General features: G+C 42.7%; 2 protein-coding genes across 7 annotated transcripts in view; both read right to left on the reverse strand.

Moving 5' to 3' along the window:
• Positions 1-430, reverse strand: part of Ppp2ca (protein phosphatase 2, catalytic subunit, alpha isozyme) — a 25245-nt gene extending 24815 nt beyond the window's left edge. Inside the window, exon 1 of the mRNA XM_005376137.2 lies at positions 103-430. Within this exon, the coding sequence (XP_005376194.1) occupies positions 103-204 (102 nt within the window). The 5' untranslated portion in view covers positions 205-430. The remainder of the gene's footprint in view (positions 1-102) is intronic.
• A 6581-nt stretch (positions 431-7011) lies between these two features.
• Positions 7012-27081, reverse strand: part of Cdkl3 (cyclin-dependent kinase-like 3) — an 85630-nt gene continuing 65560 nt past the window's right edge. For 5 of the 6 annotated variants that reach the window (XM_013508506.1, XM_013508512.1, XM_005376149.2 and 2 more), the window contains 2 exons: positions 12541-12657; positions 7012-7304 (listed from right to left, as the gene is read on the reverse strand). In XM_013508506.1, the coding sequence (XP_013363960.1) occupies positions 12601-12657 (57 nt within the window). In that variant the 3' untranslated portion in view covers positions 7012-7304; positions 12541-12600. Of the gene's footprint in view, positions 7305-12540; positions 12658-27081 lie in introns of those variants that run through there. The other variant, XM_013508493.1, reaches the window with a different exon arrangement.

Consider the following 27081-nt stretch of genomic DNA (forward strand, 5'->3'; position numbering starts at 1 on the left):
GGCTCCGGTCGGCGAGGCTCGGGGGACCCGGCCGGCGGCTCCGCCATGTTGCACCCTTCCCACGACCGCCTCCTCGGCGGGCCCGGCCCGAGAGCGGCTCACCTTCTCGCAGAGGCTCTTAACCTGCGATTCGGACAGCTGCTTGCACTCATTCAGCTGCTCGATCCACTGGTCCAGCTCCTTGGTGAACACCTTCTCGTCCATGATGCCACCCGCCCGAACCGGCCGCCGCTCCGCGCTGCTCCCGCGCCGCCGCCCGCAGACGGGCCACACGCACACTCCGCCACCGGTTCCTGGGGTGTTCTTGTGGTCCCTGGCGGTCGCTGGGCGCTGGCGCCGGCCCGCTGGCTCTCCCTGCAGCGCTCGGCCCCCGGCGGCTGCGGCTCCTCCTCAGCTCGCCCTAGCTCGGGAGCTCGGCCCTGTAATGGCGGCCGCCCGGCGTGGTGACGTCACGCCGGCGTCAGGAGGCGGTGGGGAGCCGAGGCGGGGAAAGGGCAGAGACGCGCACTGCGCAACCTCAGAACGGGCCGCGCTCGGCCGCTCGGTCGGAGAAGGGACGCACACTGAAGAACCAAACGCTGGCGCAGCGTAGCCGGCGGTGACTGAGGCGCCTTCGCTTTTGGGGCGTGGTCCAAGAAGGGCGGGGTCGTGGGGGCGGAAAGAACGGAATCCGAGCAGGCGCAGTACTCGAAACTAGAATCTGGCTAGTCCCGCGGCTCTACGCGCCGCGCAGGCGCAGTCGAGTACAGCACGGGTGGCCGGGCGTGCGCCCGGCGACCCGAGCATTCGCTCCCTCGGGAAGGCGGTTTGGTCGACACGCCTGGGCTCTGCGCCTGGGGACTGGCAGCCGGATCACGGAACCGAGAACTGCGAGCCCACAGCTCTTCCGTTGACGCTGGAACTGGGGGTGCCCGCAGCTTTGGGGGCCGGAACGGGCGCCGAGTGGCAGCCTAATAGGGAGTGACCGCCTCCGCCCCTGGGCGCTGCCCACACCGTGTAATTGGGTCACTCGTGGGCGGAGGAGGGAACCCTCCGGGGGCGTGACGCGCAGCGCACCTGACCCCGGCCGCACCTCGTCCTGCCAGGCCTGGCCTTTGCTCGCGGCCTGGGACCACGCCTCCCTGCTGTCGCCTTCCGCGTGTCCACTTTCCCGCAGACCAGTTCCCACCGACACCGAGCCCCCGACGCCTGCCGCCCCGGCCTGCCTTCTAGTGGGGCGTCCCGAAGGACGCAGACGCACCAGCTGGGTCTCTTTAGGGTTTGCGAAGCTTTTCACGTTGTATTGTCCCTCCACTTACAGAAATACTTGGCTTTGCAGAGCGCCAAGTATTTGCTAGACCCCACACCCTGAGGGATAGCGGGTCATCCAAATAGATGAGAGATCCTGCCCTGATGGAGTCTGTGTTCTCCAGCCATAAAGAACAAGGGCTAAAGCCGAACCCTGGTTTCCTGTGTTCTAAGGGCCTGCCCTCTATCGCAGCCCGCCCCAACACACCCAAGTGTTCCCTCGACACTGTGCAGGAGAGTTTTCATTCTGCAGCTTGGAGGGCATCCCCCGACCCACAGGCTAAAGAAGGCCCCGTGGCCTCAGCCTCCAGTGGTGGGACTGAAAATTCTTCATCCAAGAACCTGCTTGGCAAGGCTGACTTGCTTGGCCTCCCCAAGCTGAAGATTGTATCTGCTTTCCTTTTGTACCTCCTACTGGTATGCCGAGACCTACTCCTCCAGAAAGCTTATCATAGACTTAATTTAACCAGCCTGGGGGAAAAGTTCTTTTAGCTCCAATTCTGCCCCTTGTTGCAGTTAACATCCCCAAATAAGAGAGTGAGAGTTATAACCCTGTGGAATGAAGGAGGAGGAAAAAACACTTCCCTTGGTGTCCACATGCCCCATGTGCTGCCTTATCTTATTGCTCACCATTTCCCTGCACCTGTGTAAGAGCTGAGCCTATCTGATAACGCAAGAAGCAGCCAGGCACTCAGGAAAGAGAAGGGGCTTGCCTAAACAGTGGTCAGAATTCAACACCCCAAACTCACAAGGTCTCAGCCATAGTCACACAACTGTCCTCTTAAGGACTGAAATACGGAGCAGTTTTAACATAATTTCTCTTCGCCTGCTTTCTGTTACCTTCAGGGATGGTGGTGATGTTCGTTTGGTAAATTAAAAAGTATTGAACACCCCCTAAGTGCTAAAATTATAATGGCAGTGTTTTTCCAACAGTGTGAGCTCTTTGTCGGTAGCATTAATACAGGTATTTTCTCTTGATGCAGATGACTTGGCTCTCCTCCACCACCAAATGGAGGGAAGATATAATTATATGTATTTAAAGCATCCTGCCAAATAATTAAATGCCATGATTTAACTTCTTAAGGAATGAATTCTAGGAAGAGGTTCTTACTAGCATTCAGGCTGCGAGGTAAAAAGCATGCATGACTATAAACAATATATAACTATATTAATCGGAATATCTTTTCCTCTAGAAGAAATCCAGAATATTTTCTTATACTGTAGAACTCAAAATAACCAATGGATCTGAAAGCTGAATTTGATTAATCTGGTCTTAACTTATTTGACTGTCTCCATTCTAGAGGTGAGGGAATACTTGGAACAAAAATTTTAAAGCAAACCAAAAAAAAATTGCCCTTTCAATTTCTTGGCAAAAACCAGAAAGTAAATAAAGCAAAAATTGCTTCAAGAAAGAATGTTTGCTCTGATGGCAAATTCAGTATACAGCAAGTCTGAGAGTTGCCCATGTTTAAACATGGCTATAAATAAAAATCATCTGATGATGAGGGCGGGCAGAAGGAGGGTAACCTTGAGCAAATAGCTGTATAATAGGCACCCTTAGCCAAGATATAAAAACGGACATTAAACATGGAAAAGGAATGAGATGTATTTTATTTGTCAGCAATTCTCATGGCCTTACGTGAGGCTTATTTTGTCGTTGTTGTTCCTTCTAGTTTCCTAACTTCAGAACTTAGTAAGACAGGTTAGAGCTGTGATAAGAAATGGCTCCGGAGTCTGATGGACCTGGGTTTGAATTCCCACTCTGCACATGTCTAAATGAGTTAAGCTGGGCAAGCTACCTAACTTTTCTGAGTCTCAGCTTTCTCATCTAAAAAGTGGAAATAACTATAATAGCTAAATCATATTTTGCTGAGAATGAAATGAAATTATAAATGTAAAAGCCCAATGGTATATAATAAATATCTAAGAAGTGTTACATATTTCTATTACAGTTTCTAGGTAGACTCTGATTTTAAATACTCTCTAATGGCGGTTAGAGAGTCCCTCAGTGCTTGTCATGAAATGCCTACCGGTTTTGGGGTGGAACATAGGATACAGGGATCTCAAACGCATACACAGACAAAGCCATAGCGGGAGGAAATCCAAAGAGGTAGAGATGGAACAGAAAGAACATCCCCTCTTCCTTTGTGATCAGCAGACATTCAGAAGACTTATTGGATAGTTACTTAGGAATAAACCTAAGGATTAGTACAGTTAGTCAGTCCTATGCGCCTGTCAGTTCAGAATCCTGTATCTGAAGAGGGTGCCACACCTGAAAAGGGTGACGTGCTTTTATGCACCTAGGCCTTCTATGCTCCCAAAGTCCCCAGATAAAGTCCTGAGCAGTCAACATCTTAGTGGCTGTGTCCATGGAAAGCCTGGCACAACGAGATCTACCCAACCACCAGATTTCCACACTCAGCTTACCCAATGCCCCCTGCCATTCACTGATATCTGTCTCTAGTCCTCACCTCTGTAGTTTTTAGATAAATTAACTTTACAAGGTATGTGGCCCTTTCACCCTGGAATGAGACTTTTATAAGCTGCAGTTTAAGTGTTGTGGCCAGGAACTCTGCCACAGATACAAAACAGGCCTTTCTACTCGCTCCTGCAGCGTGGCTAAAGAAAAAAGAAAAATGATCATGCCATTTGGTGAGGCCCATGACATCCAGATAGCATTCTTAGTTACAGAAGGAAATATTTTTCTGTTACAGAGGGGAAAAAGTCTCTAAAATTGAAGGCAGAGTCCTATAGTCTAGAGGAGTGTGAGCCTTATGAATACTAAAATCCCTTTATAGCGGTCTGTTTATTGACACAATATATTAGAATAGTATATTTGATACAAAAAGTAGAAGTGTATATATTACTCTATTAAATATGTTATAAATATGTTTATAAGCATCTTTAGAAAGCTGCAATGAAGTATTAATAGTGGTTGCTTCTGATGAGTGAAATTATTTTTTACTTTTTTTCTGCTTCATTCTTTGTTTGTTTGTTTTTTTTTTTTTTTTTTTGGTTTTTCTCCGGTACCGGGAACCGAACTCACGACCTTGCGCTTGCCAGGCAGGCGCTTTGCCGCTGAGCTAAATCCCCAGCCCCCTGCTTCATTCTTGTATAATGAATACATACTGCTTTTAAAACTGAAAAGGAGCCGCGTTCAAGAGGCTGAGGCAGAAGGATCACCATGAGTTTGAGGGCAGCCTGGACTACATAACTACATAGTGAGTTCAAGGTCAACCCGAACTGCATAGCAAGAGCTTGTCTCAAAAAAGAAAAAAAAACCATAAATAAATAAAACTGCAAAAAGAAAATGTGCAAACTATCCAGATAAACATGATCTCCAAGCCATCTCTTTGGAGAATCAGAAGCCTAGAGGGCATGTAGCCAATAGTTCTGCTACATATTCCACTGTGCCCAGGGATATTACGCAAGGACCTCACATTATGGGAAGGAGTCTTGGGCTTTTTCCTACCTTCTGTCTCACAAGCTCCTGCCCTCAGCCCAGCCTGCCCCTTCCTCCCCAAATTAATGGTGTACTCATTCATTCTTTTACCCACCCTGTCCCTGCTCCTAAGATCACACCCTTGGATCTCTGTGAACCCTACTGCCTAAGATCAGTTGGGTCTCATATGTCCTGAGACGTCTTCTCTGATGACTCTAGCTCTCTTGATTGGATGTGCCTCCGAGGTTAGGAAGAGAGCACCAGACACTGCAGAACAACACAGACCCTGATCCCTGTTAGAGAAGAGACTTGTGAATGGAGGACTTGTTGGTGAGCCCGTGTGTGACGTTCCCTAAACACTTCAGAAGCACTGTGGAAGACGGAGATGCTTTTGTAGGGCATCGGGAAATCTGTTCGCATCTTGTCCTTTATTTTCTAGATATGCAGTTCACCAGTGCTCTAGCTTGAAACCAGGCAAGATTTTGAAATTCCATTCCCCAAAGTAGGAGAATTTGGAAGGATAGAAGTATCTGACCAGTGCTGTGAGACTTATTTGCAAAGATAGAAATCATAGGACCACACTTCTATCTCATGGAATCTCTCTCCTTTAGGACTGTTTATTCTGTAAATTGACAGAGAACACCAGGTAGTGAGGCTCATCTTTAAATTACTTTTTCTTTCCATGGTGCTGGGGATCAAACCCAGGGTGTTGCACATACTAGGCAAGTACCCTACCACTTACCCATATGACCAGCCCTTTTGTAGTTTGATTCTTTTTTTTTTTTTTTTTTTTTAAGAAAGGCTGATGCTAAGTTGCCTTGGCTGGCCTTAAACTTCTGATCCTCCTCCCTCAACCTCCTGAAGTACCTAGGATTACAGACCTGCACCATTTTGCTTGGCTTTCATCTTTAAATTCTGATTCTAAAGGATGGAATTGAGCCCCCAAACAAAAGAAAGACAGTGTATGCAAAAAAAAGTGATTAAGTGATTTAGTGCCTACAAGTTGATGGTTGTTCTGAGAAGGATACTAAGTAGTTGTCTCAGTTTTTGAAAGAATATGCAAAAGGAAATGAACCTTTGTTAAGTAGTAATAATGATAAAGGCTTTCATTTATTAAGGACTTGCCCCATAGGAGGTGCTCTTCCTAGGGCTTTATCCACCTTAATTCACTTATTCCTCATGCTTACAAGGTAAGCACTATTACTATCCTCTCTTAGATCCAATCCATCTAAAAACACCCATCCTCCTCCATTTTTGCTCCCCATACCATACCAAAGGCTCTCAACTGTCTTTTTTCCTGATATAACCCTTTCTTCTCTTCTGTTCCTTATGTGTTCATCCAACTAGGTGACCCATAGGCACTAAGGCTGTTGACCTCTGAGGGGTGCCTTTGGTTTTTTTGTTGTTGTTGTTGTTTTTGTTTTTTTCCAGTACCAGGAATCGAACTCACCACCTCCCACTTGCCAGGCAGGCTCTGTGCCACTGAGCTAAATCCCCAGCCCCCTGAGTGGTGCCTTTTGAAGCCACCTTGTTTGCAAATGAGACCCAGTCCATAGGCTGAGTACAGGCAGTCTGGACAGCAACGAGAAGACAAAATTAAACAATTCTGAAAGCAAATTGATGTACCTAGACTCTTTGCTCTTTCCCCACACTGGGGACTATAGTCCTGATGTACTAGTCCATCTTGTCTTTAACTTGAGTAGCCCACTGTGCACAGCACTCTCTTCCTCTTAAGAGTCAGCTGGTGTATAAGGAGAAAAGATCTGGACTCATCCCACCTTTGCCACCATGAACCTGAATGACTTTGGACACATCGTTTCCGTCAGCTATGCAGGCGTTGGGCTGTACCGGGAGTTCTCAACTGAATTCTCAGTTCACAGGTGGATTGAGGGGAATCTACCAACCCTTAAAGGATCATGTAGGAGTTTTCTTTTTTATTGGAATTTTTACTGAGAGAGTTTTAGATTCACATGCAGTTGTAAGAATACATAGACTCAGTTCCCTGTGGTAACATTTTGTAATGCTATAGTCCCATGCCACAACACTATAGGATATTGTTATTGATTCAGTCAGCCCATTCAGATTTCCTGGTTTTACAGATGCACATTTGTGAATGTGCTAGTGTGTGTATAGTGCTATACAACTGGGAATTTTTTTGTGCAGGTGCTTCTTTTCTGGAGAAAGGTATCTTAGCTTTTTCACGTGTCAGAGATCCATGAAAGGGTTTGATTCTAAGCTCGGATTTATAGTAGGTTCCACCCCCAAATCCCTATAGCTCTCTGTTCCAGCAGTTAACATTTAATTAGCACTGACCACATGGCAGGCATAAGGGCAAGGAGCATGGGCAACAGGTAATAGGAGAGGTATAGGGGCAAAGAGGGAAAACCCAAAGGTGCACAGACCACTGAGCTAGTGGTCTGCGAGGGAGAGAGGCAGTCCACCAGGTGAACAAATCATTTATTAGTCAGGTACCAAAGAGGTGAAGCTGGGCTTATTGCTTGGCACGGCGGGGGAAGCATTTCCACAGAAGCTGATGTTTGAGCAATATCTTGAAGGATGATCCAGAATTCTTCAGCTGAGAAGAGGAGAACTGTTAAAATCATTCCCTTTGAAATCATATCTATTCTTGATGTTTGGAGAAAACATAGGAAACCATGCCTACATTTGTTTATTCTACAATGTTAAGGTGTCAGATTCTTCAATTCCCATGTGCAAGTGCTGAGGCCAAGAGATTTTTTCCCCTTGAGTATATTTTCCACTATCTTGTCCAAATTGGATACCAGATCCTGCCTGCCTAGCTTGAGAAAGGCATTTTATCTCTGGTGTGCCTTGATCACATCAGAGCTTATATTTAAAGCATGAGCGGTGAAAAGAGACCGCAGCTGGCTCGGTCCCATCCCTACAGTGCCTTCCTCCTCCACCCAGTACTCAGGAGGTCAGTCCAGCAATGGCTACTGGGAGTTGGAGCCCTGAGTTACACCTCTTAGTTCTCCAGTCCCGAGGATCTCCTTTACCACAGGGGTCACCAGAAACTCCCAGGGGCTTGGGTGTCCTGGCTCCTCATATTGGCCCTCCCTGTGGTTAACTGTCCTGTGTAGGCTCTGGCTCAGACACCCCAGGGGAGCTCTTGCTCTGTGTGGATTTCAGGCTACTCAGTGCTAATACTATTCTCAAGGAGATCATTCTTTCTGGTACAGCCACCTCTGGCTGCAAAAGAGCTAAGATTATTACCAGGCCCCACTCTGAGGAATTCTTAGAAACTACAAACAAAGCACCATTTCTTATGATCTCTAGTCCTCAGTGAAGTTATTTTACCTTGAAATCTCAGTATCTCCACCTATAATGTGGGAGGGGGTCATAACAGTACCATTTTCATAGGGTTAGGGTTAGTTTAAAATTTGAACCAGATAAAACTCAGCATATAGCAAGTACTCCATCTACTTGAGATATTATTATTAACATGTTTTTATACTAAAGTTATTTGTGATAATTTATGAACTACTCCAATTTTAAAGAAAAGACAGTTATGAAGTACTCCAATTTTTTTTCTTTTACTTTTTTCTTTTCTTTTTTTGAGACAGGGTCTTGCTATGTAGTTCAAGCTGAACTATGTAGCCCAGGCTGGCCTTGAATTCACAGTGATCCTCCTGCCTCAGCCTCCTGATTGCTGGGATTATAGGCATGTGCCACCATACCCATACTCCAATTTTAGGAAAGAAACAGTCATAACATCTAGCTATAACTGCTATCATCATTTTGATGTATAGTCTTCCTAGCTTTGTATGCATGTATATGTGTGTGTGTATACTAGCAAAAATAAACTGGATTTGTGTTATATAATTTGTTGTATTCAACTGATATATCATGGGCATTTCCCAATGTTTAGGTGCTATTGGAAAATAATAATGTTTAAATACTACCTACTTTTTTAGCATATTTATTAACATAACCCAATTTATACTGAACCATTTGTTTAGTACTTACAGTTTCCTATTTTTATATTTATATATACAGTTCTGTATAAATGTCCTTGTTCATTAATTTGTGTGTGTATATCTCTCATTTATTTCCTTAAGATAAATGCTCAGGAATGACTGCACCCAAGGAAATACCCTGTTTTCATTTTGTTAACATTAGGTACACAGAATTAAATATAATCCTTGGGTTGTGACACATTCTCATGATTGGTATGTGGATGGCCCTGTTTTATCAATTTAGGTAGTAAGTTTATTAATTTAACAAGGTAATTGGCTCTTCTAAATCCACAACTCAAAACAAAAATGAGGATCAGGATGATAACCAATACTGAACCACAACCGCCCCACCACCTCTCCTTGCATTCCTCTCCCAAAGGAATCATCCTGAACCCTATTCTCACTTCCTCCCCTTCCTTCTTTATAGTTTGATTGTACTGATTTTTCCTAAAGAGCAACTTTAGAACTTATGCTTAGCTGTATAAAAAGGGTATCATGTTATATGTAATCTTTTAGGAATTTTTACCTCACTTAACATTACTTTGCTAAAATTCATCCATATCATTGCATTTCACTGGTTTGTTCATGTTGACTGATGTAAAATAATCCAAACAATAAATATACTATGTATTTGCTTATGTTTTTTGGGGGATTTTTCATTTGTTTTTTTAGGGAGGGTATTCCAGGCTGGCCTTGAACTCATTATGTAGCCCAGGTTGGCCTTGAATTTGCGATCCTCCTGCCTCAATTTTTTTGAGAGCTAGGATTATAGGTGTGCACCACCATGTCTGGCATATCCTATAGTTTATCATATACTTTATGGCTGATGGACAATTTGATTGTTTCTAGAATTTTACTCTTGCATACGATGCTACTATGATATTATTATAAATGTCTCCTGTTATATACATGTGCAAGTATTTCTATAGGGATTCAACTTACACTTCCACCAGCCATAGATGAGAGATCCTTTGGATCCACACCCTCTGGCATTCACATCTGTATAGTTTGGGATCCCCATGGTCAGGCTGCTATCCAGATAGTTAGGCCTATTTCCCTCTCCTCCACAATATACGAGAATGCCCATTTTCCCCAAACTCTTTCCAACAGTGAGGCTCATTTAAACATTCCTTTTGAAGATTTGATAAGAGAAAGGTAATATCTCCCTGCGGTTTAATTTTGTGGCAGGGCACTGACTCCTCCAAAGGCTGAGAAAAGGGTCTTGGCTCGGAGACTTGTTCCCAGTCTGATAACTTTAGTGACATTCCTGGAACTGATTCCCCAGGGCTCAGCTGCTTTCCCATGTCCTAAAAGAGGTGACGCTGTTGAAAGGAGGGAGCAAGGGCAGCTGGGATGGGAACCAAGCCCAGCTCACCACAGTGCAAGCTTGTCTCCTGGTCCCAGCCCCTGCCAGTGTCAGATCACTCCTTCTCCTGATGAAATAGGCATCATCTCTCCCTATCGCTACCAACAAAAGCCAGTATAATGCCACCCTTTGTTACGTATTTGAATTGATAAATTTAAACCTCCTTCCCTGCTCTGCAGTAAAAGAACTTTCTATTTTGGGCTTGGTGACATAGCCCAAATGAAGCAGAGAGCAGCAGGCTGCAGGAGGAGTTAATAGCTTTTCTTTAAGGGACAGAGAAAGGAGCCACAAGCAAACACCAGGGACCTTCCAAAATGTATTGTCTGGGTAGCACCACACAGCCCATTTGTCTAGATTTCTGCTGACATACATTTCAAGGCTGAAAATTGAACACTGCCTAACTTTCACAGAAAGTTGGTGAATTAATCCTGAACTCTTGGGTTTCTTAAATCAATTTGCCAGGAAGGTACTTGCCACTGTGCCTAGCACCAGACTAGGTACTATCTGGGAAAATAATTCTGTCATGAAGGGGATTTTTAGCCACCAAGTATACTGATTTCAGGGATGCTCTAAACATTTGCCTAAGAATATGATTTCCTCTGCTAGTCTATGTGTGAGAATTTCCCCACACTGGGATAGAACCCTGGGTGGTCTCAAGAAACCTCAGACATTCAAAGGAATGTATGTATATCTACTGTTATGGTTGATACATTGTGTCAACTTGGGGAGTCTAGAGGTTTAGCTAAGTGACTCAGCAGGAAGCCAGGGTGCTTACTTTGTATACATCCTGAGCCTGTGCAAGAGGAGGGCATGGAGATTATGTGAGAGCTACACACCCCTTAGGTGGGGGTAGCCCATTTTCAGTGTGAGGGAGGGAAAGAGGTTGCTTGCCGCAATTCCTGAATCGCCTTTTCTCTGGCTGCGTTGCTGTTCGGCTGCCATTCCCCACTTTGCTCTTGTTGCTTTGCTATCTTCTGCCTCGGAGCCAGCCAAGTATGGACTGAAACCTCCACAAACTGTAAGCTAAATAAACCTTTCCTTCCTTAATTTTGGGCATTGGGTATTTTGTCTCAGCAACGAGAGAAAAGTAACCAAGACATCTACTTAAATCACTGGCATCAGTGAGCACAAACCCTAGCCTGGAAGAATGGGATAGGAGAGAGGAAGTCTTCCCACTCTCTCATTTATTAAACTTTCTCTCATGGGAATTTTCAAATACATAACAATAAGTAGATAAAAGAGTGTAATAAGCCCATATTACCTATACCTGGCTTCAACAGTTATGAACAGCCAGGTGTGGTGGCGCACGCCTGTGATCCCAGCACTCGGGAGGCTGAGGCAGAAGGATCATTGCAAATTCGAGACCAGCCTGGGCTACAAAGTGAGCTCAAGGCCAGCTTGAACTGCATAGCAAGACCCTGTCTCAAAAAGACAAAAAAAAAAAAAATTATGAACATACAGCAATCTTATTTTATGACCTCTCCTCAATCTCCATTTTGAAACAGATTACACTTATTTTCATATCTGAATACTCTATATGCATTTGTAATAAGGACTCTTGTCTAAACAACCACTATATCACATGTAAAAATTAATAATAATTCTTAATGTCATTCAGTACTCAGCCAAAAGTCAAATTAACCTAATTCCCATAAATGTCTTATTGCAGTAGTGTGATGAAATCAGGAGCAAAACCGCACGCCTTGCACTTAGTATATCAAGAAATGTTCGGTAAATCAACAAATAACATGAGTTAATAATAGTTTTATAGTTTTAGCCACTTTTATAATTTTTTAATTTTAAATTTCTAGCAGTTCCTCTTTTTCTTTCTGACCTACTTCTTGGTGGTGTTGAGTTAATGAGTCTTCTAATTACTACTGCTGTAACAACAAAGCTCTCCAAATTTACTGGTGTGAAACAGCCAGCAGTGTATTGTGCATATTGGCTTCTATGAACCAGGAGCTCATAAAAAGCACAGTGCGGATGGCTTGTCTCTCTCCAAACTGTCTGGGGCCCAGACTGGGAAGATTCAAAGTCTATGATGATATCACAACCAGGACCTAGAAGCATCCGAAGGCTTGTTGACTCACATGTCTGGTGCTTGGGCTTGAAGCACCCCCAAACTGGCACTGCTGGCCAGGGCACCTATCCATAGCCGCTGTCTGTGGCTTGCCTCTTTCACAGCATGGCGAGCTCAGCACCAGTTAGACTTTTTTTTTTTTTTTTTTGGTAGTAGGTGCTGGGGATGGAGCCTGGAGCCTCGTGTATGCTATACATACATCCCTGAGCCGAGCCAATTCGTGGCCCCAGACGTCTTACTCACACCTTAGAGCTGCAAATGCAAGTGTTCCAGCCAACAAGGTAGAAGCTGTATCACTTTCTATGGCCTAACTTTGGAAATCAGTGTCACTTTTGCTGTGCTGTATTGGGTAGTGGACGTGCCAAGCCCACCCAGGCTCAAAAGACTCTACCTTTAGAGTAGCCAGGTTCCAGGAGAGCAAGTGGCATGACCCACTTGGAGATGAGGGGGGTCAGTCAAGCCTGCCTTTCCTGCACCATCCAGGAAAGATGTTGCAAATGGAGGAAACCTGGTGGGAGAGAGAAAGGAATTTGTGTCCAAGGCCATACTGCACCTTGTAGATAGTGGAGGGATTGAGTTGAGCTGAAACTCAGCTCCATCTCCCCCACCTATGTCCTAGAGTGGGGCTGCATCTCCAGATTGAAGGCACGCCTATTCTAATACACATAAGATAGCATATGGGCAAGAGGTACCTAGTGGGATACAACAGGTCATTCATCTAACTTATACCCCTTGGACATCTACTGAGCATGTGCTATTTTGGAGCATATTAGGCCTTGTTTTAATTTAAGATGCACCCACAAGTTGGCTAAGAAATATCTCAGAGTACCTGAAACATGGCACTCAAATATTGCTCTTAAATGGTATAAGTAATGTTAGGGTTTTAAAAATTATTATTACAGGGGCCAAGGATATAGCTCAGAGGCGCAAGTGCCTGCCTGGCAAGTGTGAGGTTGTGAGTTTGATTTCTGATTTTTAAAAAAAAATTATTACATTGCTCTTGAATGTTCTACACCTATCTGAAGAAGCTGAGATACGCCCCAATGCTCAAGGGTCCACCCTAATTCATCTACTGCCAGCCTTAGCTGGATGCAAAAAGTGTGCACAGAATTTCTATCAAACCAGGCCCAATCTGTCTTCTCTCTCTGTCTCTCTCTCTGAAAAATAATATAAATAAAGCAAGTAATTCCAAGTGTTTTAAAAAGAAGGATAGCAAAAAAAAAAAGGGGGGGTGCTGGGGATTTAGCTCAGTGGCACAGTGCCTGCCTGGCAAGCGCAAGGTCGTGAGTTTGATTCCTGGTACCAGAAACTCCCCCTACCCCAACCCCCCAAAAAAGCAGGATAGCATCATACATCTTTGAGTTTGACAAGGGCAGATATACATTTGTATCAGCGAGATTATTAAAATGCTGCAATCATGCTGTTAAAGACATACTGGTGGTCAACAGCAGGGTGAGGGAAAGTGTCAAATGGCATGTCCTAGGATTTTTAACTCACTAAGCCTACACTATAAAGCACTAAAATAATCACACTTTTCAGTTCATGGCACATTATACTATAATCACAAGACTTTTGCTTTGTATATATATGTTGTCTTAGTCACTTTCCTCATCACTGGGACATCATACCTGACTCCTGTAACTTCAAGGAGGAGAAGTTTGTTTTGACCCACATTTGAGAAGTTTCAGTCCTGCGCAGCCAGCAGCACGGTGGAAGGGTCTGGCGGAGGGAAGCTGCTCACCTCATGGCAGCCAGGAAGCAGAGAGGGAAGAGAGGAGCCAGAGAGGAAGATGTGCCCTTCTACTGCAGGTCACTCCCCAAGCGACCTGCCTCCCCCTACAGCCCCCCTTCCACACGGCAAGTTACTACAGCCCTCCCATGGTCCAATCCGCTTCCAGAAGTCCCACCTATGAGCACAGGAGGTTCTTGGGACATCTAAATATAATCCATTAACAAGTGTATGTAATTATTTCCCCTTCTCCCTCCTGTTCTTCCTCCACAGCTAATCACTCTAATATAGTCAATTATATTTCTTGTGTTCATATGTGAAGTGTGTATTGTTTGGTTTACATTTATTTTAACTTTCATCAATAGTGTTGGGTTATATATCTCATTCTAGGTCTTCCTTTTCACTCCTCACTTTGTTTTTGTACCTAAATGATGTTGCTATATGCACATCTAGTCCGTCCTTCTGACTGCTGCAGAGTACTCCTAGTATGTACGCAGAACAACTGGCATCTCTGCCTTCCCAGTCATGGGCACCCCAAATGTTTCCAACTTCTCTTCCCCAAAGCAGGCTGACCTGGGCAGCCTCATGAGCAACCCATATTAGACCCACATAGGAATCTCTATAGGCAGTGTCTCATCCATATGCTGTCTGTATGGAAGGCACCCGGCTCCTCTGGGAGGAAGAGTCCTACAGTAAAAACAAGGCTTGGCAAAACGAAGCTCAGGCTGGGGTCCAGCCCTCACTTCCTCTGTTGGGTGAGGCTATGTTCAGGGCACATCTGTATAACTATAAACAAACATTCCGTCATTCTCACTCACACCATTTCTGTTGTTTACAACTTCTCTCCTGGAAATGGAGAGCATCCATGACTACAGGAATTTTACCATAGGATAAATACTAGTTTGACCAAGCAGTGCCACACTGCTAGAGCACCTCAAACATGGGCTGACATAGTTTGAGTAGGCACGTTGGCATAGTTATGAGCCCGCAGGAACTGGGGAGTCAGGTGTGAGCACGACATGGATAGCAGAGCAGCTATGCCCGTCTGACCTAGCTACTGTGCTGGCTGATTTTGTCTTGGAAATGGCAGAGAATCATCTTTTCCTGAACGCTATTTTCCTGTCTTGTGTGGGCATAGGCAAAGTAACTGGCCTCATCCACCAGTTGGTGGCTTCAAATGTCTTTGCTACAAGTGTTGGAGATCTAACCGTGAACCATCCTGCCATTGATCTTGTAATAGACACAGATAAGGACATTTCCCACTCAGGAACAGCAGCAAAGCCCTAGATTCAACCAACCAGCATATTTTTAAAAAATTGGTCAGGTTTAAAATCTATCAGAGATTCTTAGTGACCAGACAGATACACCTAGGCCCTCTGAAAATAACTAAAGTGAAACACCTAAATTATAAAAAAGTATGGTGCTCATGCTGATGCTTTCTGATTGGTCAGAGGAGAACAATTACAATGAAAACTTCTATAACAAGACAAGACTCAATTTATGATTTTTTCTGGAAAAAGTCAATGAATTTTTTTAGCAGATTACTGAAAGTAAGCCGATTCCAGAAGTCAAACTATTACTATATTACTAGATTGTGTTTGTGAATTGAGAATTACCCTTCAGTACTTATAATAAGCCTAGGTAATAGCCCACTATAAAAAGACTCGAGCCACACTGAACACCACAGCCATTAACATTATCTTGGGGCTGGGGATTTAGCTCAGCGGCAAAAGCGCCTGCCTGGCAAGCGCAAGGTTGTGAGTTCGGTTCCTGGTACCGGAGAAAAAAACCAAAAAAAATGTCTATTAATACTTATCTCCTGGCAAGCGTAAGGTCCTGAGTTCGATTAAAAAAAAAAAAAAAAAAAAAAAAAAAAAAAACATTATCTTGTGCCCACTGTAAGCAAGCAGGAGGTGGGCTTTGGAAAACAATGCAGAGGAACAGAGGAGGAAAAGTACAGTCAGTGCATACATAAACAGTCAAGGTCCAGAAAATATTTACTGCGCAGTGAGCCTGTGACACAAAAACGGTAATATACACTTGATACTCAGAAAGAGGAGCAGAAGTTACAGTCCGGAGATGGCCGGGCTGTAACAAGGTTCACAAATGATCTGGCTGGGGGGCTGGGGATTTAGCTCACTGGCAAAGTGCCTGCCTGGCAAGCGCAAGGTCGTGAGTTCGGTTCCCGGTACCGGAGAAAAACCCAAAACAAAACAAAACAAAACAAAAAACAAATGATCTGGCTGGTTTATGAAGGATAAGGACATCCACTGCCCAGTGGGGTCTGACGTATCTTCTTGAAGGACTGCAGCACATCTTTACATTCTTCCATCCCTCCTCCTAGAAACGCATCACCCCAGAAGGGCCTGGAGCACTCCTGTCTGAAGTGTTTCTTGGTTAGACCCCCATCCCTGTATCCTGGTGGTCACTAACTCACATCACTGGCTTGTTGATGTTCCCTTTCAAAAGGACTGTGCTGGCTGCTGTGGTGTGTAAATTCACAGTCAGGGTCTCTCCCTGCTGTGCGAGTCCAGGCTCCTCTTTTACCCTTCAGAATGATGTAAATCAGAACTGCTTCCTGCACATCCCTTCAAGGTCTCATATCTGAATTGGATCCTCAAGCCACCCTTCCTGCCCTTTCTTCTACTTGATTCCAAGTCTAAATAAAGTAAGCCATGTTTGTTAATTTATTTATTTATTGGATTTAAAGGACTCTTCTGAGAGGCTCAAAGCCCATTTGAAAATTCAAGGAGTATGTTATTATTACTTAATAATAATCAAGGAGTTATTGTGCCACCAGATGACTAATGAAGAAGAAATGGGCCGAAATCAAGGGGAGGGAGATTGAAGTTGGGTGCCAGGGAAGTACTTGACAAGGGAGAAACACAGGCTGGACTTGGCCGTGGACATGGCGTGGCGATTTCATCTCATCCCTGGAGTCCGTAGGACAGGAGGAGGGGAACTTTCATAGTCTAGACTGGATGCTTGCCTGTCTGAAATGAGGGAATTCCAGGGCTCCGTGTAAATCTGGTAGCACTTCAGAGGGACGTCTAGATGTTGTGTCTACACTTTTTTTGTTCTTAACAATTGAAAAAGTATCGCTGGGGATATAGCACAGTGGCACAGCGCCCGCCTGGCTAGCACAAGGTCCTGAGTTTGATTCCTGGTACCTTTCCCTGACAAAAAGAAGGAAAAAGTACCTATTCCTGAAGAGAATAAGGAGGCCTGAGAGCCTTCCTAGGATTCTAAGAGGTCAAATAGCCTGAGATATTGGCCTCCTGAGCCCCACTGGGGCCCTGTTTACTATTAATTTGGGCCCAGGGAAGCAGAATTTCAAACATTAATGTCCACTTAGTAGATTAAACTTTCAGTTAATCAAATAAGTCTCACCTATTGTAACCACGTCAAAATTGGCAATTATCTATTCAAAATGACTACTACTACAGGAAAGACTATTACTACAAAGGTTATTACTACAGAAAACTTCCCAGAGGTATTGAACAATGCCAGAAGGAGGAAACCTACACCACTGCAGCTCCCATGAGCTCCTCAGAGGACACAGGTGGACAGGTCCAACCCAAACCCAGCAGCTCCTCTGCACTTCCGCTGGGGCTAAGCCCTTGAATAAGAAAGTTTCACTGTTGCCTCAGCTAACAGCTAGGGAATCCCGGCTCTGCATACCAGGTTCCCTAAGCAGTGATGAATCTGCTTTACTTCCTCCTTTATTTCCTTACCATGAGCATAGTTCAGTTTCAGTGTGGAGCCAGACAGGGCTGACTAAACATCACTCCTTCAGTCAGTCACTTCAGCTTCCTTGTGAGATAAGCCACCTTCCCTAAACTTCCTCCGGAAAGCCAAACTAGAGATTATAATTCTCAGTTAGGGCGCTATATTAACCTATCTTTTGATTCCCATCAGCCAAAAATCCTCCAAAAAGTCCCCCGAAGTATATCTCTAGGATTTGAGGGAGGAGTTGGCTGATAGTATGGAAATGCTGAGTAAAATCTGGCTACCAGAGGGAAGCCTGCTGCAGAACTATACGACCCCGGGAAGTTGGACCACCTTTCAGATAATGCCACGACCTTTCTCAGCAGCGCAGTTTTCTACAGCTTTAGGCTGAAAGAGGAAAGGGGTCTGCAGCTGCCACAAAAGACTTCCAGCAGCATTAACCCACTCAGAAGAAATGGAGCTGTGTTAAAGCCACACCGGCATGGCTCAGACCCAGGATAATGGGCACGGCCTCCTGGGAATTGGTCTTTGGTCTTCACCACTCGGGTCACTGGGGCATGTGGCTGCCATCTTCATCCGTGTGCCCCTCCCATTTCCTTCTTCTCCCTTCTCTGCTCTGAGCCTAGATTATTTCCGTTTTACGGAAGAAAAAGTATCATGAAACTACCCCAGCTTCAGAAAGAATAACTGTCAGTGTCTATTTGAGCTCAGTTTCTGATACCTAAGCCAACCTTTACACATCACTGTCTTTTGAAAGAAATACATATACTGTTTGATCTCATATCTTGTCTTTAAATTTTTATTTTATAATTTTTGAGAGATCATAGTTCTCAGGAACATAGAGTGAGGGGCTCGTTAGGGTTCAAATGGAAGAGACACACCAGAAGTGTAAACAGTCTAAGAAAACTGATAAAAGACACAGGCAAACGATTACACAGCTAATCATATCTCTATAGAGTTAGTGCAGGCTTGGAGCAGTTGATATACCAAAAAATATACTACATGTTCATAAATTAATAGGCATGCACATTTTAAAGGAACAATTAATCAAGTTTTTTAACAGCCAATACTCAACTCAAAATCCAAATTCTGAAAATTCTGCCTTCTACCTACAGTGTGATAGTTTTTTCAAGTATGTGCATCTTCAAACATATATAATATGTATGTGTATACATATATAATTATACATGTAGAACACATATAATTTCAAATATATACAAAAGTAGACCTTTTATAAAGCTAATACTTATTCACTAATTTATGTAGTGAATGATCCCCCACACCCTCATTATCCAGCTGAAGCACTCATCACCTCATGGCCATTATCATTTTATATGCATCTGCAGCAGCTTCCTCCTCTGTCCTGCGCTATTTTGAAGCAAATCCCAGGTATCAGCCCAGCGTGCTAGTACATGTCTATAATCCCAGCACTCAGAAGGCTGAGGCAGGAGACTGCTATGGGTTTAAGGCCAGTCTGGACTACATAGCAAGACCCTGTCTCAAAAAACAAACAAAACAAAACAAAACAAAACACAATCAAATCCCAGGTATCCAAATTAATTTTGTTCCCTCTTCTTTTTTCTCTTCTTTCTTTCCTTTTATTTTTTTCCCCAGTACTGGAGATTGAACCCAGAGCCTCAGGCAGGTAAGCACTCTTCTACTGAGCTACATCCCAAACCCTCTTTATTTAATTCTGAGACAGAGTTGCCCAGGCTGACTTGAATTTATGATCTGCCTGCTTTAGTCTCTGAGTGGCTGTGATTACAGGTGTGAGCCACAGTGCCCAGCTTCAGGATTCCAATTATAAATAATATATACCTCTAGTAAATGAAACTCATCTCAATGTGAACACTCCTACACTCAAAATGAATTGATTCCACAATATCTCGATGATCGTGTTTTAGGCAGCAAATGAAAAATGTTGGCCAGTGTCTCCATATAAAATATAGGTTAAGAATCCCTTATCAGAAGCTCTTGGGACAAAAAGTATTTCAGATATTAGAGTTTTTCAGATTTTGAATTTTTTTGCATAGATTCTGTATGTTGAACATCCCTAATCTGAAAATTTAAAATCTAAAATTGAGCATTTTGGATTTTGGATTTTTGGATTAGTATGTTCAGCTTGTACTGCAATTCCCACATGTTCTAGGTTAAATTGGACATGTTTCTAGCTTTGCTGTTAAGATCTCAGAGGTGAGTGATAAGATCTCATAGCAAACTGAATTTTTATTATTTGTTTGCTCTAAATTTCAGGGTAGGAAATTACAGGGATAAACTCCTCGTTAAAAGGAAACCTACAGAGCCTGCTTCCTCATGAGCAATTCCTCTGGACAAGTGTGGACTCTATATAATGAGCCAGTGTCATGGTACCAAACATTGCCTCATGTTGACACACAGCTCAGGAACATGAGCAAGCACAGAGGCAAGGGAATTCCTTGTAGATTCAGAGCACAGTCCAGGAGCAACAGCCAGTAATGGTTTTCCAGTGTCTGACTGTGTTGGTTTCTATTTCTTTGGAGCTGTTTTAGAAATTTATTTGACACGTAATAATATACTTAATGGCATTCATAAGGTCGAGAAGAAAAAAATGGAGCCATAAAAGAAAGGGGTTTTAGTTTTAAGGGATCTACACATATTCTCCAAATGTCTTTGTACAATGATCAATTCATTGGTGGATGCTGCTTTAAAGAATATTATATAAACATAGATCAACTTACGAAGTTCCTGAAGTTCATATGTTCAAAATCCTCTAAACCAAACCCTATTATGAAAATAGGACACATTTTAAAAATGTAATAATTATTTCCTACTTTATGTTCTCTAGAGTATAGGTTTTTTTTTCTTAAAATGAAACCATCCTAAGTAGGTTCACAGGAGGAAATCACACATTCTTGGAACCATGCATGCCTTTTCACTCTTGCACCACACTGGAATAGCTGCCTAACTGGTTTCCACGCCTCTTACCCCGCCCTTCACACCGAGCTGTCCTCCTAAAGCACATATCTGGTCCTGCCACTTTACTCCTAGGCATTTAGCCCTTCTGTCACCTAACAAAAATCTCCCATTTCTTAGCACAGCATTCAGCCTTCTCTGTGACCCGTCCTTGACTTACTGGAATAACCTCCTTCCCCACTGCCCTCCTTCCACACTCCTCATACACTTCTCCAGCCAATCAAGCGCTAGTACGTGTTTTTAGGACACAGTCTGTGCTTTTTCAAACAGCTGCTGAATTCACTTGTAGAATGAGGAATGGTATACGCTTCATATCTGACTGGACTGAGTCCTGGCTCTGTCATTTACTGCCCTGTGACTATGAGAAAAACCACTTACTCTGCCAGGAGTTTGTTCGGGTCTAAAGTGGGATAATTGGTAGGACGGTTTTCACTGGATTATTGTGAGGGTTCAGTGGGATTAGGCATGTGAAATGCCCAGCACAGTGCCTGGCACAGGGCAGACATCCTATCTATGACACCTCTTTTCCCTCACATTTTAATCTGTTAAGGGCCAGCTTCCTATCAAAGATACCATCGTGTGAAGTACTTCTACTTGCCCAGTCTGCCAGAATCTCAGCTCATTCATACCTCTTTCTCAGCCTAATACTTTCTGCCTTGCATTATAATTATTTATATACACATGTTCTTTGTACTACTGAACTACATACCGTGAAGAAAACTTGATTCTCTGACATTCACAATGTGGTTAATTAACATAGGTTGGGGACTTAAATATAATTCACCATTGTTTATTTTTTTCACCATTGTTTATTGAGTAAAGATGTGGCTCATTATTATTTTTTTCTTTTTCTTTTTCTTTTTTTTTGGTATCAGGAATCAAACTCACGACCTCACGCTTGTCAGGCAGGCGCTGTGCTGCTGAGCTACATCCCCAGCCCTTATTACCATTATTATAGTTTGTTTTCCTGGGGTTCTCCTTTAAAGCACCATTTCCCCTATTATTAAGCAAAATTTTCCTCTTAAGAGAAAATGCAGTGAAATGTAGTAGAACATACCCAAGTTTAGTATGTTATCAAGAGAAAAGTGATATTGGATTCAAATAACACCATTGAACTATGATTTCCTCCACTTACAAAGTTTTTGCAAAAAACAAGTACACAAAGTGTTAATATGGCAGGGGGCTAAAGTCACCACTAGTTCTTTTTCTGATGCAGTTATGATTTGCATTTTTATTTTATTTATTTATTTGGATTTTTGAGACAGGGTCTTGCTATGTAGTTCAGGCTGACATCAAACTCGGGGTTATCCTCCTGTCTCAGCCTCCCAAATGCTGGGATTACCGGGGTGGGCCACCATGCCCTGCTTATGTTGTGCATTCTTGATGTATATATAATTTAAGGCAGAACAGACAGTGAAGGCGACACATCTACGCCGCAGCCTCTAATCCTGTCTACAGGCAGTCAGGGCCGTGAAGTGAAGCTCTACCTGGGGACTTAGCTACAAAAATGTGGCAATCCTAATTGCTAGATGAGTCATCTGTCTTGTACTAGATGGTGCTTTAAGTCACTACCAGGTTCTCAATGTCACCAAGACTACAAATGCAACTGTTTGGACTCCTGCCTCATCCAAATACCAAAAGAGGACACCTCCAGTGCCTACTGCAAGAGCAAACAATGCAGTCGCACAGCATTCTTTGACCATGTGACATAGACTCATGGCATCGAGGTGGATGCACATGAAACGACTGCCCCGGGCTGTCAGAGAAAGAAGTGGCTTGCTCTCCGGGGCAGAGCTGTCCATCTCCTTCGTCTTACTTGTCTCACCCGCTGGCCGAGCACTAGCGGCAATAACATTGTCAGTAACTAGGCCGGTTTCCTCACTCTAGCGCGCGAGTTCTCTCTTTATTCAACTGAAACCAGTTTCATGTTTCTGAACACATGTGTTTGTGAGACATATTTAAAAGTTCTCAAGGGAGAGCTTCACTCCAAGGCCCTGACTGCCTGTAGACAGGATCAGAGGCTGCGGCATGGATGTGTCGCCTTCACTGTCTGTTCTGCCTTAAATTATATACACACCAATGTATGAAAGCAAAACAATAAGCTTAAGTGTATTAAGGATGGTTCATTCCCAGAAAGTTAAATACTTTACAAATCCCTAATCTGAGCTCACATTTTTTTTGTCTCTTTGAGACAGGGTCTCACTATGCAGTTCAGGCTGGCCTTGAGCTCACTTTGTAGCCCAGGCTGGTCTTGAACTCACAATGATCCTCCTGTCTCAGTCTCCTAAGTGCTGGGATTACAGGTTTACATCACCACACCTGGTTTATAGCTCACAGTTTAACCACAATATCAAACTATATTTTTAGCATTTGTAGATATGAATGTTTCTAAAATTCTGAATAGATGTTGACTGGCATGTGACTAAGAAGAGTTCAGACGAAGGTAAAAATGTATAGCCCTCAGTATCTCTAAGAAGATCACGTTTGACTTAATATAACATTCAAGAGTGATGCTTCTTATCATTAGTGTCAGTTGCTGCCTTGCTGGACCTGGTGGCACATGCCTGTAATTCCAGCTATTTGTGAGGCTGAGGCAGGGAGATTGCAAGTTTGAGGCCAGCCTGGTCAACTCAGCAAGACCCTGTCTCCACACACACACACACAAAATTTTTTTAAATGGTCATGAAGCCCTGAGTCCAATCCCCAGCACTGCAAAAAAAATTTTAAGTAAAAAATATAAACTCAGTAGCAGCCTCTTTTCTTCACTTTTGATTTTTAGTACTACAAAAAAAAGAAGAGGAAAAGTATTCAAACTGTTACGAAAACACCACTGTGGCAAGAGTGAGATCAACACAAGACTACACTACACCGTGGGTCTGGCAGAGCATACCACACTGCAACAGCTCCAAAGGGTGGAGAGGAGCCTGAGTATAAGAAAAGTAAACAAAGGAGACATTGTCCATTCAGCTAGTACAAAATTAAAGTGGGTGAAAGACAAGGGTTGTCTGTACTATTAAGATGACCTCAGTATAACACTTTATAAGTTTACTTATATGTACATTATCTCATTTGGTCATTACCTCACTCTTCCATCCCACTCTCATCCTTCAGATGCAAGGAAGAACAAGAACGGTGAGATTATGGAAATTAGTAATTTGTTAGTGTGAAATATGAGTTTGCAAGTATTATTTATCTTACTTGATATGGTAAATACCAAGTAACTGCATAATCATCCAATGAAATGTTAAGAAGAAAGATATGTTAAAAGATTTCTTTTCACAAGGACCAATGAAGTAGAAAACAATAACAACAACAACAACCACCCCCCAAAAAACACAACAGCATCACAGAGCCAGTAGATACCTGTGATACACAAAGCAGGCACCTGTGGAAATGGCTGTTGGCCTCCACAGCCACAGGAAATGTAGATTCTCAATCCATCAATTGGGGAGCAAGCTGTCCTTCAGAGTGAGATCTTCATTATCAGGTATGTTCAACAGAACGTAAATGTATAAACTGACAACTGTCAAAAGCAGTGTTAAGTATAGTGGCACGCATCTAGAATGCCAGCTCCTTAGGAAGCCAAGGCAGGAGAATCCAAAGTTTGAAGCTAGCCTATGCACTTGAAGAAAGGACTAGGAGTGTAGCTTAGTGGAAGAGCCCTTGCTCAGCATGCATGATGCCCTGGGTTTAATTCCCAGTAACATTTTTTAAAAAGCAATCGAGTAAAATAAGCCAACTACAGAAAAATAGATGCTATAAAAGTCCATTTACAAATATACTGTGTTTCCATTTACAAATATACTTGAAGTTCAACACAAAATTTAAGCAAAAGAAGTCAAATAGTGTTTGCGTCTGGTAGGGAACACTGACTGAAAGATAAGGGATAATGTAATTTTCTACATTTTGTTTGGGGTGGTGGTTACATGAGACTATTTCATTGTCACAATCAGTGAGGCTAAGTTAGTGCCTGTGCACTTTATTTTCTGTAAGCCACACTTGAAAAAGAAGACACTATTAAGTAAGTGAATAGACTGACACACCACAGATTGGGAAGATAATATGTGCAATGTATGATTGAGAGATAACATGTACAGTGTATATATATGTGTGTCCTGAATATATCAAGAACCTTCAAAACTCCTTGGTAAAAACCCCCAAAAACTCCAAATTAAAATGTGCAAATTATTTGAGTAAATGCCTAAAAAAGACATGGAATGGCCACTAAATATATGAAAAGATACTAAATATCATTACTTACTAGGAAAATGCAAATGGAGTTTCAATGTGATGTCATTATACACACACCAGATTAGATAAAATGAAAAACACTGATAATATCAAATATTTATAAGGTTGTAGAGCCACTGGAATTCTTGATCATTGTTGGTGGGAGTGTAAATAATTCTCCCTCTTTATTTTTTTTTTATTTTTATTTTTTTTTCTGGTACCAGGAACCAAACTCACGACCTTGCACTTGCCAGGCAGGCACTGTGCCGCTGAGCTAAATCCCCAGCCCCTCTCCCACTTTAAAGAATTGTTCATTTCTAACAGTGCACATATATTTTCTCTATGATCCAGAAATTCTAAGTATTCTCCCAAGAATAATGAAGGAATATGTCCACAAAAAGACTTGAACAAGAAAGTTTACAGCAGCCTTAATCATAATAATCAAAATACTTCAAATATGTATTTGTTTGGTTACTTTTCTCTCATTGCTGAGACAAAATACCTGATGCTCAAAATTAAGGAAGGAAAGGCTTATTTAGCTCACAGTTTTCACCTATATTTGGCTGGCTCTAAAGCAGGGTGGCACATGGCAAAGGGCAACAGTTCATGGTGGCAGAAGACAGCAAAAGCAACAAGCACAAAAAGGGAGGAGCAGATGCAAGCAGCCTGTTTTTCTCCCTTACATGTGCAAACTATTCCCCCGCAGGGCAGGTGTAGCACTCACACCCGTAAATAGATCATAAACTCTAAAAGCCTGCCCCATGACTGCATGTGTCTTTAGGGGGACACCCAGATACAAACCATACCAGTATTACTTGGAGAATGGAGAAAGAAAGTTTTTATAGTCATAGCAATATGAAGTAACAAATAACTGACACATGTAAACCACGGATGAATCTCAAAAATTACACAAAAGTATACCTATTATGATCTATTTATATGATTCAAGCATCTGAAATCCAAGAACAAGTAAAACTATAGTGTTAAGGAGCAGAAAGCAATTGCACTAAAGTAGAAAATTGGAAACTAACACCAGAGTAATAGAATGTTCTATAGCTTGTTTAAGGTGATGTTGCAGGAATAAACACAATGGGCAAAACTCATTCAACTGAATTTTTAATATCAATTTAAAAATCTCTAAATACCCGATGTCAAGACTATAGCAAAACTATAGCAACTAAAACAGCATGGTACTGGCATAAAAACCAACATATATACCAATGGGACTCATATATTGTTGGTGGGAGTATAAATTAGTACAACCATTATAGAAAATAGTATAGATTTTCCTAGAAAATTAAAAGCCATTGATTGATCCAGCCATTCCAATTCTGTGTACACTTCCAAAGGGAATAAAATCAGCCCATAGTTTTTTGCTTTTTTTTTTCCAGTTTGGTGGTGGTGATGCACTGTTCTAGTCATTTTCTCATTTCTGGAACAAAGTATCTGTTTTTTGTTTTTTTTTGTTTTTTTTTTGTTTTTGTTTTTTTGGTTTGGTTTTTCTCCGGTACCAGGAACCGAACTCACGACCTTGCACTTGCCAGGCAGGCGCTTTGCCGCTGAGCTAAATCCCCAGCCCCTGGAACCAAGTATCTGATACTCACAACTTAAAGGAAGACAGACTGATTTTGGCTCATAGTTTATTGGATTCAGCCACCGTCAGCTGGCTCTAAGGCAGAAACAGCAAGGCAGGATGGCACGGTGGCCAAGAAGTGGTGAAAGAAGAGAAGAGGCAGAGACAAGAAGTCATGCTCCCAGTGGCCCAGCCCATCTGACCAGGGCCCACCTCTGAATGTGAGATTTTGGGGGAATATTTTAGATCTAAATTATAACTGGCACATGTGTGTTTATTGCAGCACTATTCACAACAGCCAAGATATGAAATCAGCCTACGTGCCCACCTCAGAATGAATGAATGAATGAAAAGTTTCATATAAATACAAAAGAATATAGTTCAGCTGTAAGAAAAAATGAAATCCTGTCATTTATACCAAATGAATAGAGCTGAAGAATAGATAACCTAGAAACAAGCCTATGCAACTACAACCAACTGATTTTTGACAAAGGCAACAAAAGCATACACTGGAAGAAGAACAACATCTTTGATAAAGGGTGCCAGAAAAATTGTATATCCATATGAAGAAGAATTAAACTATCTCCTTATCTCCCACCATTACAAAAATCAACTCAAAGACCTTGATGTAGAACCCCAAACTATGAAACTACGTGAAAAAAACATAGGTCAAACACTTCAAGACATCAGTGTAAGCAATGATTTTTTGCTGAAGACCC

The sequence above is a fragment of the Chinchilla lanigera genome, unplaced genomic scaffold, assembly GCF_000276665.1.
Source record: "Chinchilla lanigera isolate Chin_1 unplaced genomic scaffold, ChiLan1.0 scaffold00007, whole genome shotgun sequence".
Taxonomy (NCBI): Eukaryota; Metazoa; Chordata; class Mammalia; order Rodentia; family Chinchillidae; genus Chinchilla; species Chinchilla lanigera.